The sequence below is a fragment of the Tupaia chinensis genome, unplaced genomic scaffold (genome assembly GCF_000334495.1).
Source record: "Tupaia chinensis unplaced genomic scaffold, TupChi_1.0 Scaffold000555_1, whole genome shotgun sequence".
Classification (NCBI taxonomy): Eukaryota; Metazoa; Chordata; class Mammalia; order Scandentia; family Tupaiidae; genus Tupaia; species Tupaia belangeri.
Window position 1 is genome coordinate 2,876,727 of NW_006160067.1, and position 15,625 is coordinate 2,892,351.

The 15,625-nt window shown below is 39.1% G+C and overlaps 1 protein-coding gene across 1 annotated transcript in view; it reads right to left on the reverse strand.

Annotated features, from left to right (window-relative positions):
- The window catches only part of ANO3 (anoctamin 3), a 201,450-nt gene extending 185,827 nt beyond the window's left edge, over positions 1-15,623 (reverse strand). Inside the window, exon 1 of the mRNA XM_027775367.1 lies at positions 15,517-15,623. Within this exon, the coding sequence (XP_027631168.1) occupies positions 15,517-15,612 (96 nt within the window). The 5' untranslated portion in view covers positions 15,613-15,623. The remainder of the gene's footprint in view (positions 1-15,516) is intronic.
- Between the last annotated feature and the right edge of the window lie 2 nt (positions 15,624-15,625).

The following is a 15,625-nucleotide window of genomic DNA, read 5'->3' on the forward strand; positions in this document are numbered from 1 at the left end:
GAAGAGCCCCCGCTGACACATTTGTCCTCGAGTTGAATTGAGGTGCTTATTAAATGAACTGACTTGTCTTATGGAAGTCAGATCAGCTGGCAGCATAACTCCAGCTCATTTGAATGCTGTGTTAGGGCCCTCAGCGGCTGCTCGGTGACATTTGAATGAAGCTCAGTATTACTGCAAGTGCTCAGTAAGGATGTCGTGGAAGTTTGCTCCTAGGTAGGACGCAATAGAGGCTCCTGAGTAAGACGTGTTCTACGAGTCCTTCTTGTCCTCAAGCCCCTGCGCTCTGCAGCCCACTGCTCCCTATACTCGGTGCTATGGCCAGGGATGTCTTGTTCTGGCACCTACACGCACACCACGGAGTCCAAATTTCTCAGTGTTGCACATGCTCTTCCTCCAAGGAGCCAAACCTTTCCCTCTGCTCCTGAGGGTGACATTTTCTACTCCTTTTCCATTTTTCTGTGCACTGCTTTTGTTTTCCTGATAATGCAAGACCAATAAAAACTGGAGAGAAAGGGAAAGCAGTGCTAGAGACAGCAGCTCAGAGGTACTTGCTACTGCAAGCTCAGTTCGTTTCCTCTCATTCTCTCCTCTCCCTTCTGTAAACTATGCATTTAGCTGTGTGTGTGCACATGTGAGTGTGCACAGATAGCACACAGATGCTCCTCAGCTGACACCAGAGTTACAGTCTGCTCTGTCCATCGAAGTTCAGAATATTCTAAACTGAAAATGTCTTCAATATACCTAATGTAGCAGCCCTCACAGCTTAGCCGAGCCTGTTCTTACAGCAAGGACATTTACATTAGCCCATACTTGATCAAAATGACCAATGTCAGTTTGTTTCAATGACATATTTGAATTTAAAAACGTTATAATAATGTGCAGTGCAGAAAACAGGATCAAGGATATTAAGAACTCATCTAAATCCCTACAACTCTTAATGAATATCTCACACATACACATGATCATACTTTATGATTATAATTTGCTTTTTAAGCTGCTTAGTTTACTTCCTTGACCTGTTTCTAAGTCATCAGGTACTCAAGCTCAAAGTGATTTTCAATAACTGCCACCTCCGTGGTGACATGTCTAAGTGGTTTCCACGTCTGATACTGGAAACCGTCTGATGTATTCACCTGAGCTGCAACCAGCCTCAGCCTGCCACCCTCGCCGTCCAGCTGCGCTGCTCTGATGTTGCCGCCCCACACATCGCACCCTCACCCTCAGGGGCGTAGTGAGCTCATAAAAACAGAAGTCAGTTCAAAACCCTCTTCACTGGAAGGAGCCCAAACTCCCCATCAGGGGCCCCTGCACCTTCCTGCTGCTTACCTCTCTCTCTCCTCGCATCTTGGCCATCCTGGTGCCCAGTTTCCCTGTTCCTGCCACACAGGCCACATATCAGTTTCTAGAGCACATCAAGGTTCCCACCCTAGGGCCCTCACAGAGGCTGCCCTTCTGCCTTGAATGCCTCTGGCTTCAACTCTGCCCTCTTTCAGTTCTTGCCCTCAAAACCATCTGAGAGGCTGCTTTCCTGATAACCCTGAGTAGCACCTCTTCCACTACCCTGTGCTCCCACATGCCTTAGCACAACTTGTAAATATGTATTTATGTGCTGGCTTGCTTATTTATTTTCAAACTCCTCTACTAGGCTTCTGCCTTTGCAAGCATAGGGATTTTGCCTGCTCTGTTCCTCAATGCATACCCACTTAGTGTAGAGTCTTGCACATGGTGGGTTCTCAAAATGCAGTGTGCCCTGGAGATATTGGGGAGAGATGGAAGATGCTTCTTCTCAAAGTGGTACCTGCACCAGCAGCATCAGCATCACCTGGAAACTTGTCAAAGGTGCAAACGCATCTTTGGGATTATTGTCATCAGAAACTCTCGGAAGCAGTGCCCAGCAATCTAGTTTAACAAACCCTACTGGTAATTCTGATATTCACTAGCTTGACAACTATTTTTGTAAGGTATCTTTTTAGAAAACACGTATGTTTTGTTTAGAAGTTGATGTAGCAAATTTTCTTAGACTGTGACATTGGAATCTATCACTAAATATAATCGCTCTTTTTTATTGAGGAAGAAATGTCTGAAGAGCATTTCTTTTAAATTTTAGTTTAACAACTAGCAATGATTCTACTTTTACGTTAGCCTTTAGAATCATGAAACATGTTTATGACTGTCAACGTGTAAGCATGTAGTACATACATTCCTCTGAAAGAGTCCTAAGATCTAAAACAACATTCACATGACAATTTAGTTATAAGCAAGTATAAGTATGCAAAAAAACTGCCTATTTTATTTCTCTCAAGATTCAAACAAGGAATTGCTCTAGATGACTTATTACACAGTTTGCTTTTGAGGTGAAAATTTCCCACAGTGATTCCTGTTACTTCAATGAACCTGGAATTGATAGTTTTTCATGTTCGGAGTGTCCTATGAAATAGAGCTGGTTCACTGAGCACCAGAATATCGTGGTGTTACAAAGAAGACAAACTGCAGAATGGATCAAAAACGCCTGAGTTACTCAACCTGCACAGCTGGGTAGAATGTGGCTCTGAATGCCACATTATGAGACATGTATGCCTGGGGAGAATAAAAACTCAAATGTAAATATAAATACTCTATACACAAGTAAAACAGGAACTGAAGTTAAAACACAATATTGCATTTCCATAACATAATAGGCATTGTTCCAAGTGCTACTACTTGGACACTCTTACATTATTCTCTTGCTATCTATTTTTATTTACTCAAAAACAAAGTTTCCCTGGTTTATCTAATGAAGATCTCAAGCCAAGCCTCTGTATAATAGTCTACAATGAAGCATAGTCTGTGGTTTTCTATTGAGGTATAATAATTAAATAAGCCTTCTTTAAATGCATGAGTTTCAAATGTCCACTTAAAAGAAGGAATTCACACAAAAGACACTTAAAGGAGTATACCTTTCCTGCTTGCTGAGTTTTATATTTTAAATATTGCATATGGATCTTGTAAGTACTTATTTTTCTTACATAGAATGCTTATTTCCATATCAGTGATTATTCCCTCTCTAAGTCATCTGAGGAAGATGCAGAAATTGGACTTCTGATTTCCAAATGGAAGCATTTAGCATTTTCAAACAAAGACTGAGACAAAATAGACATTAAACTGTGAAAAAATGAAAACAGTAGGTTGAAAACATTTTGTTCCCTAGCCTACATCATACTGAATTGTTCATACCTGTGTCATTTGTTTATTTTAACATTTAATGCCATGAAATATGCTGCTTTAAATTCATATTTTTCTTAGTTTACTTTGATGGAAATTATTAATAAAAAATAATTTAAGAGTGCTTAAATATACCTTTTTAAATGTAATTATATCTTACATATTCTTGAATCAAGAACTGTTTTAAAGTAGAATTTAAGACTAACTCTTCCAAGGACATTAATAATCAAATACATTTAAAGAGAGGTAAAGCTTGAGAGACAGCACTGGACTTGCATGCAAGCTAAATAGTGATGCTGTAAAAATAACACATTTAGACATGATTTCTCATTTTAAAACACGATTCTAACATTTTAAAGTGACAGATACAATCATTCCTAATTCTGAAATCAAAATCAATGTTTCCCAATTGGCTTCTCTACATACATTTAAGAAAATAGAAAATAGAGACTTTCTAAATCGATGTACTTTTAAACATACCACAGTCAGAATTCAGGGTTCAGCTGCATTGGGAATCCTTCATTGCTGACAACAGACACTCAAATGACAATCTTCTTTAAAGCACTCTTCAGCATGACAAGGGAAAGTTCTCCCTTCCACCGCCTGCCTTTTCCATTAGCTGGGGTGTTACATATTGAATGCTGCACAAAGCATTTGACTGGAGGGTTTTTAGACAACTCTTTAAATGCCTGAGTCTGAATAATGATTTAAAAAAAAAAAAAAAAAAAGACAACCCATCTCTTTATAAGAACTTCTGTACTGCTTTTCATTAATTTATTTTTAGGAGGTGGTTATGGGGTAGACTGAGGGGTTGCCTCATGTGCCATTGGTTAATAGCATCTATGCATAATGATTTAAAAAAAAAAAAAAAACTAGACAACCCATCTCTTTATAAGAACTTCTGTACTGCTTTTCATTAATTTATTTTTAGGAGGTGGTTATGGGGTAGACTGAGGGGTTGCCTCATGTGCCATTGGTTAATAGCATCTATGCATGATTCACCTAAGTGACATTTAGTTGTGTAATGTCAGTGACATGCTGATGATTTTACTGTCAATTTTTGGTAATCTACTGCATGTATTATTTGAATGAGCCAGGAAAATTATATGAAAGGTAGGAGGTATGCCTCATTTTGAATAATAGTGGTCTGGTGAACACAACTAACTTTTTTATTGGTAAACCAGGTAATTTTTTGAAGGCTGAATAAACTTCACCAGAATTTATATACATTTTTTTTATCCTTTAAAGGAAATTGCATAATTATCTTGCTCACTGGAGAAAGGTACAATAGAAACCTTTGTGGGGTTTCTGAAAAACCCTGCATCTGATACACTTGACATTGTATTGTGTTGGCTCTGGGCTACACACAATGATGTGATTGTAATATGAGGGTAATGGAATGAACTATTGCCTACACGTAAATAAATGAATAAAACAGAACCCCTTGCCCCCCCCCCCATGGTTAACATCCACATGATGAGATGCAACAAAGGATGACATTTACTTCTGTCAAGAAGGTCTCCACAGGCGGCTTGTAATTGGGGCTGACAAGACATTGAGCTTAGGAAGACACAGTGAATATAGCCTTGAAATAATCACACGCTTAAAAGTGAATGTTCCAGGAGACTTACGAAATAGGCAATTTAACTTTACAGAACAGTTTGAAGTCCTTAAACAATACATGGTAGATTACTGTATTACCTGTGTTTGAATTGTCCATGGTATAAAGGAACTAATAAAATCAAATGGGTTTATTTCATAATAAAATATGTGACTGAAACCCTCATCTGGAACATTGGTTTGTACCTTGAAAGAAGTCAACCACTCCAACAAAACAATCAGTAACCACTCCAACTAAACAATAACCAAAAAAAATCTATAATTATGAGAAATTAGTCAATAAACACAACAGTGCTTTTACTCTGTTGACATTTGTTTCTCTATTAAGAAGAGTGATAACTGCTCAAATTATTATTATTATTTTAAGTGAGAAATCACTCCCTAGGAGGATGGCCATGCCATAGTCCATCCTCCTTCATTTTCATCTCAGCATTTTTGGGCACACATGCACACATACCCAGAATGAATTTTAAGCTGTAGAGTCTAGGACCAGAACCATAGTTGGCAATGTGGGAGTTCAGTACCTTAACCACCACACTACCTGCTGGCCCCCAAATATTCATGTTTTGATTGATTCATTTAGTGGAATTAAGACATCTATATGCCAAAGTGAATGGAGAGATGAAGAGCTATAAACAAGTAAGGGAAGGATATTTTTATGATTTATCAGGTTCCAGGCATAGTAGCCTCAATTTTATAATGTGCTCTTTATTTTACTTTTTTTTGGGGGGGATACAGGACACATGTACTCACTGGAGACACAGAGGGACAGAAAGCAAGAACTCATCCCGCAGGGAGTCGGCCACACCTCAATCACTTCTCCTCCATTCTCCTCTTAGGATTCTGGGCATGCACGCACATGCGCCCAGTGTGAGTTTTAAATCTCCAGGTCTGGGACTTGAACCATGGTCAACTATGTGGAAGTTCAGCAATGTAATCATTATACCATCTGCTGGTCCTAATTTTATAATATTTTCTTCGTAAACAAAAACATCAAGTAAAGTACAATAGTCCTGATCCCTAATGTACATGATCATTTTTCAGCCATGTGAACATGCTCTCTAGGTACCCAATACACTTGTCTTGTGGCTTCTACAGCCCCTTGCACATCCCTCCCTGATGTCCACGGCAGCACAGTGCTTGACAAGGTGGGTGATGGTCTACTCTAACTCCTGCTGCAACTTACAGCAATACTGTAACGTGAAAGCTACGTAGCCATCTGAGCCTGCTTTTCCTCACCTACCAAGTGGGGGAAAAATTAGACCATACTTTGTAGAATTATTGTGACGATATAAGAATAGAAGTTATCAACAAAAATCCCTGGAAGGTGTTAATGAGTGTTAGCTGTTGTAATTATTTCACATTATTATAATTATTAAGAACAAAACTCCCCATCAACTGCTCTTTCTACAACACATACAGCCCGGAGGTCTTGAGGCAGATTGATGGGATAGATTTTAATTTTAACACAATCTCTAAATAGCATAGTTTCTGATCTGATATCTCTGGCTGATTTCATTTCTAAGCAATTAGAAAACTGGTGTGATGTGAGCCTATCATTGATTGAATTATACATGGCAAGCAGAAAAATGACCTGCACTGTTTAACTGGTATGTTTACACATTAATTTGCTGAATTATTTTCACACAACTAAGTGTGTGTAAAATTTCTGCAGGCGTGTGATTGCAGCACTCCGTTTAGAGCTCAAGTCCTGCAGGGAGGCTTAGTAAATAGCCTTCCAAGATGAACTTTGAAGCACTCATGGGGAAAAAACAATAAATTGGTGATCTGAAGAGTTTCCTTTGAACCTATTTTTAAGACATTAATATCAGGAAAGAGAAAACATCTTTGGCATCCTGTTTTGTTTCCTTGTTTTGCTTATGAAATAAGTCTTCCTCAATAAGCCCTTTGTATTTCTACACAGTTTTTCATGGAACTAAAGATACCTACCTCCACAAATCCCCCCTCACCAAATTCTACTCTGACAGTTAAAATGTCTCCACGTCTTCCTTCCCTAGCCTTCTGGTCTAGATGAGTTTTACCTCCCCTCGTAGCTGTTGGCAGCTGCAGCAGCTGTTGTGCATGTGTAGAGAGGGGGTGGTTTTCCTTTGTTTCTTGATTGGGAAGGAAAGTTCTGTGCCATAGTAAACACATTTGGTCAACTGAACATTGGGAAATGCAAGGAATAGAAACCATTTTTCCTTGTAACTATTTTTGCTGAGATGTACAAGCTGTGTGAGATTTTAAAATGGTTGTGATGTCATATCAAACTTCCCTTCTGTTTTTACTTAGTTGTTTCTGTTGCAAAAATAAACTGCAAACAGGTCAATCTAGGGTGGGGAATCAGTGACTCAGTGACACAATTATTCAAACACAGAGCTGCAGTCCAACAAGTAGCATAGGTTAAGGTAGATGATCCTACAGGACCAACCAACTGTGCAGTTCGAGTCCTGGACCCAGTAGCTTGAAAAACACACTGGGCACATGTGCATGTGTACATGCCCAAAATCCTGAGAGGTGAATAGAGGAGAAGGGATTGTGGTATGGCTATCCCTTTTGGGGAGAGCTTTCTCACTTTCCCTCTCTCTTTTTCTCTAGCAAGCACACACCCTACGTAGCAAAAACTTTTTTAAAAAGCAAAACAAAAGAACATAGAGCTGCTTTATTTCACAGCAATATTTTAGGGCTTTCAAAAGGGGTGGGTATTATCTGTGAGCATGCATCCTACATTAACTATCGTGCTGACGGCAGTGGAGGCAGAAAACCAGAGCCTGGGGTAAGAAGATACTGTCCCAGCGTGACCATCCCAGCTCTGTGCCTGCCCACCTGAGACTTGGGCAAAAGGCGTACCTCTTTAGAACCGTTTAACTGCCCCCCACCCATGGTCAAATGAGAACACCGCAGCTTACTGTTGTTGAGTTACCATGAGAACTAAATGAGAAATGCTTAGAAAGTGCTTAGCGGCTTCTGATGCGTAAGTGGTCAATACACTTTGGGGGATGAAACTGAAATGCTACCCACAAAGCTACTGGACTAAAAACGTCACATCCTGAACTGCTTTTGTCTTGCTGGTGCAGCAAAGAAGAAAAGCAGTTTGGGGAATAGAACCATCTAATTTCAAATCCTGGCTCAGTCACTTACAAGCTGTGTGAGATTTTAAAATGGTTGTGATGAAGCACATATATTTAAATCAGAAGAAACCATGAAGTAGGCTTTATGCTAATTGAATTTTACCATCCAGTATTAAACACTTATACATATTTCTTGTCCATAATTCTAAATATATTTGCTATGTAAAAAAGCAGGCTATTTTTATAGAATTAGTGTCATATTGCACACTGCTTTGTGTAACAACTTTCTTATGGTGTAATAATACAGTGTGATAATTTTCTATTATCTTTAAATAGTTTGGGAATTTATTTTACAATATAGTACTGTGCTGTTTGAGTGTATTGCTATTTTTTTAGAGATATTGTTTTATTTATTTTTGAGAGAGATTTTTGGTATAGGACACATGTGCTCACTGGAGAGAGAGAGTGAGACAGAGAGAGACAGAAACAGAAAACGAAAAATTGTGCCCCTGGAGGGTATAGCCACGCTGTGACTGCTTCTTCTCCATTCTCCTCTTGGGATCTTGGGCATGCACGCACATGTGCCCAGTGTGAGTTTTAAGCCACCGGGTCCGGGACACGAACCGCAGTCGACTATGTGGGAGTCCAGCGACACAGTCATTACGCTAACTGCTGGTTCCCGAGATATTGTTTTATTTATTTTTGAGAGAGATTTTTGGTATAGGACACATGTGCTCACTGGAGAGAGAGAGTGAGACAGAGAGAGACAGAAACAGAAAACGAAAAATTGTGCCCCTGGAGGGTATAGCCACGCTGTGACTGCTTCTTCTCCATTCTCCTCTCAGGATTTTGGGCATGTACCCATGTCCTGCATGAGTTTTAAGCTGCTGGGTCCGAGACTCCAACTGCAGTCAACTATGTGGGAGTCCACGTAATCATTATGCCATCTGCTGGTCCCAGGAGATATTTTTGCTATAGGGCACAAGTACTTGCCAGAGAGACTGAAAGCAAGAAATCACCCCTCACCAGGAGGTGGCCACTCTGCAATCCCTTCTCCTCCATTCTCCTCTTGAAACCTTGGGATTTCAGGCACACACATGCATGCACCCAGCGTGAGTTTCAGGCCTCCAGTCCAGGACTTGAGCAGAAGTTGGTCATGTGGGTGTCCATGGACATAGCCATTACGCCATCTGCTGGTTACACTGCATTACTATTTTTAATGTTATCTTTTATGCTCACCAGAGAGATAGAAAGACAGAAAGTGAGAAATCACCCTCGGGGGGATGGTCATGCTGCAATCCCTTCTCCTCCATTCTTCTCTTTGGTTTTGGGCATGCATGCACATATGCCTGGCATGAGTTTTAAGCTGCTGGGTCCGGAACTTGAACTGCAGTTCAACTCGACTATGTGGAAGTCCAGTGATATAACCAGTACACCATCTGCTGGTCCACATCTTTATACACTTTAACAGTTAAATAGTTCCAACCCCCCATCCTCAAAATTGCAATATAAGAAACATCCTTAAACTAGTGAATTGGGCTAACCTCTACTTAAACTCTCTGAATAAATTAGTAGAATAGGTGAAAGGGCAAGATTTCTAGGTCCTTAATCTTTACCTTCAAATTATTTTTTAGAAAATTTGGCTCAATATTCACATCTACAAGCAGGGAATACAAGTGACGATTTAAACAACTTCTAAAAGTTCTGGTTCTCATTTGCACATTTTTAAAGAGATAAATATTTCTTAAACAATACTTTATCGTAACACACACACACACACACACACACACACACACACACACATTTGCATTTAAGCAGCTCACAGAAAAGGCAGATGGAGTCTGGAAGATCTCATATCAAATCCTCTGGAAAATCTCCACTAGCGACCAGCTAATGCAGTGGATTGTTGAAAAAGTCCTGACACATTTTTGCATAGAATAAAATAGAAAAATATGTTATGGCTTTTCTGATGACCCATAGAATAAGTCCTCACTTTTTATTAGACAGCATTCCTGAGGGTCCGAGTATGTAATGGCACAGGAAGGAAGATACCGCCCGGGGCTGCGGGGAGGATGGCGTCTTCCTTGTTACCAAAGACTATGAAGACAGAACCAGGCATCCTCTGGGCAGCTGGTAAAAGAATCTTCTTAATATTAAGAAAATAAATTTAAAACACTGAACCAAAAGACTAATCAACCAAGATGATTTTCTGTGTATTCCATATTTTGTAAGAAAATTAAATATTGACATACTATTTGCCACAATGATATCACTAAATATTAAAAAGTTTTACTTTGGGTCCTAAAGTAAGGGAAATATTAGCATTCTCTTTAGACAGAAACTATCTCGATAAATGCAAATAAATTTTTTCACTTGGTATTTGATTCATGTATAATCTTGCCCATTAAAGCAGCTACGAAGGGTCAAGTTTAGTCATTCACATCATAGTTCACCTAAAACTTTCTGGAAAAAATTTCTAGCAAGTTCAGAATATTAAGCCTTGTACATGATTTGGAGCCAAAGAGTCAGCCGGGCTATGGCATATGTACTGACGTCCACATGAAAGGGACACTATAGAAGACTGCAAAGGCCATCCCCTTCACCGTCTCTATCATGAGACCAACTTAGGACTAAGTCTTAAAGAAAATCGTTCTACTGCCCACTGAGTCAAAGCTGAACACCGTCTGCCCATTCCAGTTGACCCAGTCAAACCGAATGGCTTTGCAATCTAATTTTAATGAATTGCTAAAATGTTCATATCAAGGTTGTCCTGATTCATTACCTCTTTACCGCCTGATTTGATATCCAACACCATTTCAAAAGAAGCTGCTGTAACTTAGGAAACAGATTTATATTTCCAGATTCATTACTGGAAATGTCTATAGCTAATTTGGGGATCCCAAGTGACAGTGACAGAAGGAAACAATTCATCCCCATTACAGAAGCCATGGATTCTGCCTCATAGGCTTGCTCCTTCCAACCGAGATTGACTATAGATGTCCCCTAGGAACAGTCCACACCTAGAGGCCTCCACTGGCAGACAGGGCATAGGTCTCAATGGACAGAGGGATTCTTTCTATTGGGTCATCTGGAAAGTCATGACGTGCTTCTCTACGCAAACACACATCATGACTTTTCCAAGGACCCACTTGTTCTGGGGATCATACAGTGGGCTATATAAGCTTATCTTCAAATGTTATTCACAGTACTCTCCATCTTGAGGAAGGACACAAAAGTAATATTATCCAAATGAACCTAAAAACAATCCCTCTCATCTGCTCTAGAACTTTGCTCCAGTCTCTAAATTTATATGGATGTTCTTTTTCTTACATTACAAAATTACCTCCTAAAATTTCTTGGCCACACCAAGTGTGACCAAGCCCTTTGGGCAAACTATAAGAAAGAAAATAAACTTACCTTTCAAAAAATTATTCTTTATCAATTTTGATGGTTGGTTGTGACTACTGCTAGGCTTAAACAGATATTTCAATTAAAGGTAATTGGAATTCTGCCCCAGTATAATATTTTCACAGAGAAAGCATTTTTGTGAATAGAGTTCTAAAAAGATAAACATTCTTGGGAAGTTTTAGCTTATGGTTATGCTATTTAAAATATACCAGTGCTCTACAGAATTAAATGAATAATATGAGCATGCAGTGGGAAAATCAGGGACGTTTTGCAAGTCTTCCCTGGAACGGAGTAAACATTATGGTACATTAGGAGTTGTGAACTATGTCAGTAACCCCGGTATCAGCCAACATGCTATCACTCAGTGTCATAGCCACTTCCGTCACCTCTTGTTGAGAAACAAATCTATCCCAAACAATCCCATAGCTCACTTTCTGTGCATAGAGCAGCACTCACTGGGTGGTTCTAGTCTCTGAGGGGATTTACCATGGCTATGGTTTCCCTGGCCATTGCTGCTGACTCTCTGGCTTCTGCCTCAATGGGAGCAGGAGTGCTCACTGTGCTCTGGGCCACACGGTCTCTCCTCCTGCTCAAGGGCAGCTCTGGCTTGATCCCATGAAGGATGCAGGGTTCCAGGAGAAAGCATGAGAACACTGTTTTGATTTTTTCAACCACATGTTGGCTTTGCCTGCTAAACTTTGACATAAATTGGATATTACTGTTTCGTGTAAGGCTTCTTTTACTCAGCATCGTGTTTTTGAGATATATTCATGTTATGATATGTATCATAATTCTTTTTCATCATTAAATAGGATTCAAATCTATGAATGTTCTCAGCTCAGGAACCATTCTCCTTCTAATGGATATTTCCAATTAGTGAATATTATTGTACAGAGTGGCTCGGAAGTGATAAAATGTCACTTCTTCAGCAAATCTCCTGGCCAAAGCAAGGCCCAAGGCCATTTTAATAGACATTACCTTTTGATGGAGGAAGCTACAAAGTCTCATTGAACACAGACTGAATATAGGGAAGAAAGGACAGTGGCCAACTTTTAATCCACCACGGTATCTCTGAGAAATTTAAAAGCAAAGCCTGGCTCTAAACTCAAGGCTAGCTGAAAATACTTAGGCCCTCCTTCGTGTCATGACTAACTTCTAGAATCCCTGGGCCTTCTCCATTGATGTGCAAGTCCATTTCCCAGCACTTGGGAAGCCAAAGCTATCCAGTGTTTGCCACGTTTTTATGACTTAGTGTGTCAAGATTCCCTCATAGTAACTTCTCAATAAAGCAAAACATATCCTATTTATTATATTACTTCATCATATTAGATACCAATATTGCAATGTTTATAGTCGCTAAATATTAAAGGTCTTTGGTATAAATAACACAGGCTAAATATTCATGAATTGAAACAAAATATTCTAAAGATACCATTCATTGATTAGAAGATCAATTCTAAAACAAACTATAGTTACTTGTAAATATACATAGCTTCTTAAGTTATTACAAGCTGGGGATACATAATTAAAAACTAGATTCATCAGCCTGACTCAAGATCTCTTCAGGAAGTGTTTTCACAATGAGTAGCAAGCCAAATTTTCAATGGGACCATTGCAATTAAGTAACACTCATAAAGAAACAAAATATCAGCTACCTTGCATAGTATGCACGGGACAGAGCAATATAAACATATTTTATATGTGTATGTTTGTGCACACATATATATACGTGTATATGCACATACATAGATTTGTGTACATGCATACATATATAAAATATACACGTACATAAAATATACATGTATAATACAGAGATGAGCATATTTCAAAAGGTTTATACAAAAAATATAATTAAAATATGAATTTATCTTTATGCAAAAATTTTAAAATCCATATATAGTTGTTTCATGGTATACACTTTTTAAGAACTTTTTGAAAACTCCCTAATATAAATACATAATACTTTCTCTTTTATAAGAGATTTTTTTTGCTATAGGGTGTGAGCACTCACCGGAGAAACAGAGAGAGAAAGAAAGTGAGAAATTACCCCCCAGGGAGGATGGCCATGCTGCTATCCCTTCCCCTCCATTTTCTTCTGAGGATTTTGAACACACATATGTACACTCACTTGCGCATGGTGAGTTTCCAGCTATCAGGTCTAGGACTCAAACCATAGTCAGCTATGTGAGATACAGTGCCTTACCTGCTATGCCATCTGTTGGCTCCAATACATAATAATTGAATGATGGGAAATCATTAGGAAGAAGTACAGAGCATCCAGACATTAATCCAAATAAGAAAAATGCATTGCTCATTTGAGATTCTCTGTGACAAGTGTACACCCAGAATATTTTTAAGGAGATTATTTGCTCTTCACTTGTATATAAACTTTGCAAGTAGCCTGCTAAATACATTTTAACATTTGTTTTTGAACTCTTTGTTCATATGGAATTTGTGCTTGTACTCTAACTTATGAAATGAGTAAGAGTGGACATGTTTTGAAAATAGAAAAAAGGAGTGGACATATCTTGGTAAAACCTAGAAGAGTGAGTCAGTCAAGTGAGCCATGGTGTTATTTTCCAGTTTGAGAAGTATTGGGTCGTCTGGAAAGTCGTGACATAATTTTGCATAGCAAAACAGAAACCTATGTCGTGAATGATGTTCAGGACAATCAGCACTATGGTCTATTACCATCAGCACACTATTCTCTTATTTTAATGTTAAAACCAAAATATGCCTGTAGGTTTAATTACTTCTTTCTTTCTTTTTTGTTTAGAGAGATTTCTGCTGCAGGGTGCATGTGCTCACCAGAGACAGAGACATAGAGACAGAGTGAGAAAAAGTGAGAAATCACCCCCCTGCGGGGGAGGGGGTTGCTGACCACAACACAATCCCTTCCCCTCCATCCTCCTCTTAGGATTTTGGGCATGCATGCACACGCACCCAACATGAGTTTAGAGCCACCAGGTCCGGGACTCGAAACGCAGTCAGCCATATGAGAGTCCAGTGCCATAATCACCATGCCACTTGCTAGACCCTTAGCTATTTCTTTTTAACTTCAATATTCTAAAATTGGAGTTCAATGACAGGGGGACTTGAGAAATGGCTACAGTTAAGTAGAAGACACCTGTGGGACACAGATATAGCTTATTACCTGTGGATGATGATGTGTACAGTATTTTCAACTGGGCTGGTCTGAGATGTATACCATGCTGGGTAAAGTCTCTTTACAATCTAAATGATGTATAGTGGTTGAATGTATAAATAATAATAATAAAAAGGGAAGTGAAATAGTGCATGCCATTTATGGAATGTGGTAAATTTCAGAGAAACAGGTAATACAGACATTAATCTTAGATCATTTTCTTATTATTTGAAGCATATTATGTTTGTTCAATTGGTGTTTCTTTTCTTTTTTATTTTTAAGAGGTATTTTTGAAGTAGGGTGCGTGTGCTCACCAGAGAGACAGATAGAAAGACAGAAAGTGAAAAATCATTCCCTAGGGTGGAAGACCATGCTGCAATCCCTTCTCCATTTTCCTTTTGGGATCTTGGGCATGCACATACATGCGCCAGGCATGAGTTTTAAGTTGCCGGGTCTGGAACTTGAACTGTGGTCGACTATGTGGGAGTCCAGCAACATAACCATTATGCCATCTGCTGGCTCCAGTCCAATTGGTCCTGTATATACCCTTAAAGAACAATATCTCAATGTCTTTTATAACTCCTCTCAGTTCACTTTGAGCAATGCTTACACATTTACAGTCTCTACACATCCAGTCATGCCAGTCAGTCAGTCAAAGGGAAGAAAATGAACCCCATGTGGGGACATAAACCCCAGTTTTGCAAGGATGACTTTGAGTTTCAGGGATAGGACAGCTACCCCCTTTCACAACACCAAAACAAACAGAAATGAAGAAATTTGGCATAACTATGTCTACATCTGTTCAAGTACGGTCTCATTTATGATCATAATATTTAAACGCTGCCATCTTTCTTCACTGATGCATTGTAGTGACTAAAGAGATCTGCAAAATGAATGCAAGCCAGACAAAAGTCAAACATCACAAAGGAAGTTATAGGCAAAGTTGTGATTATTAGTCATGCAGTGACAACTGAAACTGAAGTCGTTCCTTGTGTTAAACTGCACCTAATATCCAAAGATCTTAAATGTTACATCGTAAAAGTGGACGAAGGACAGCTTAGTTTTCATTACCTTAGTCGATTTTGTTTTGGGTTCAGGTTTATTTTTGACCACGAAGTCATTAATGAGACGAGATCGGTCATAATTAGTATGTTCCAATTCCTCCATGTAATCCTTATCT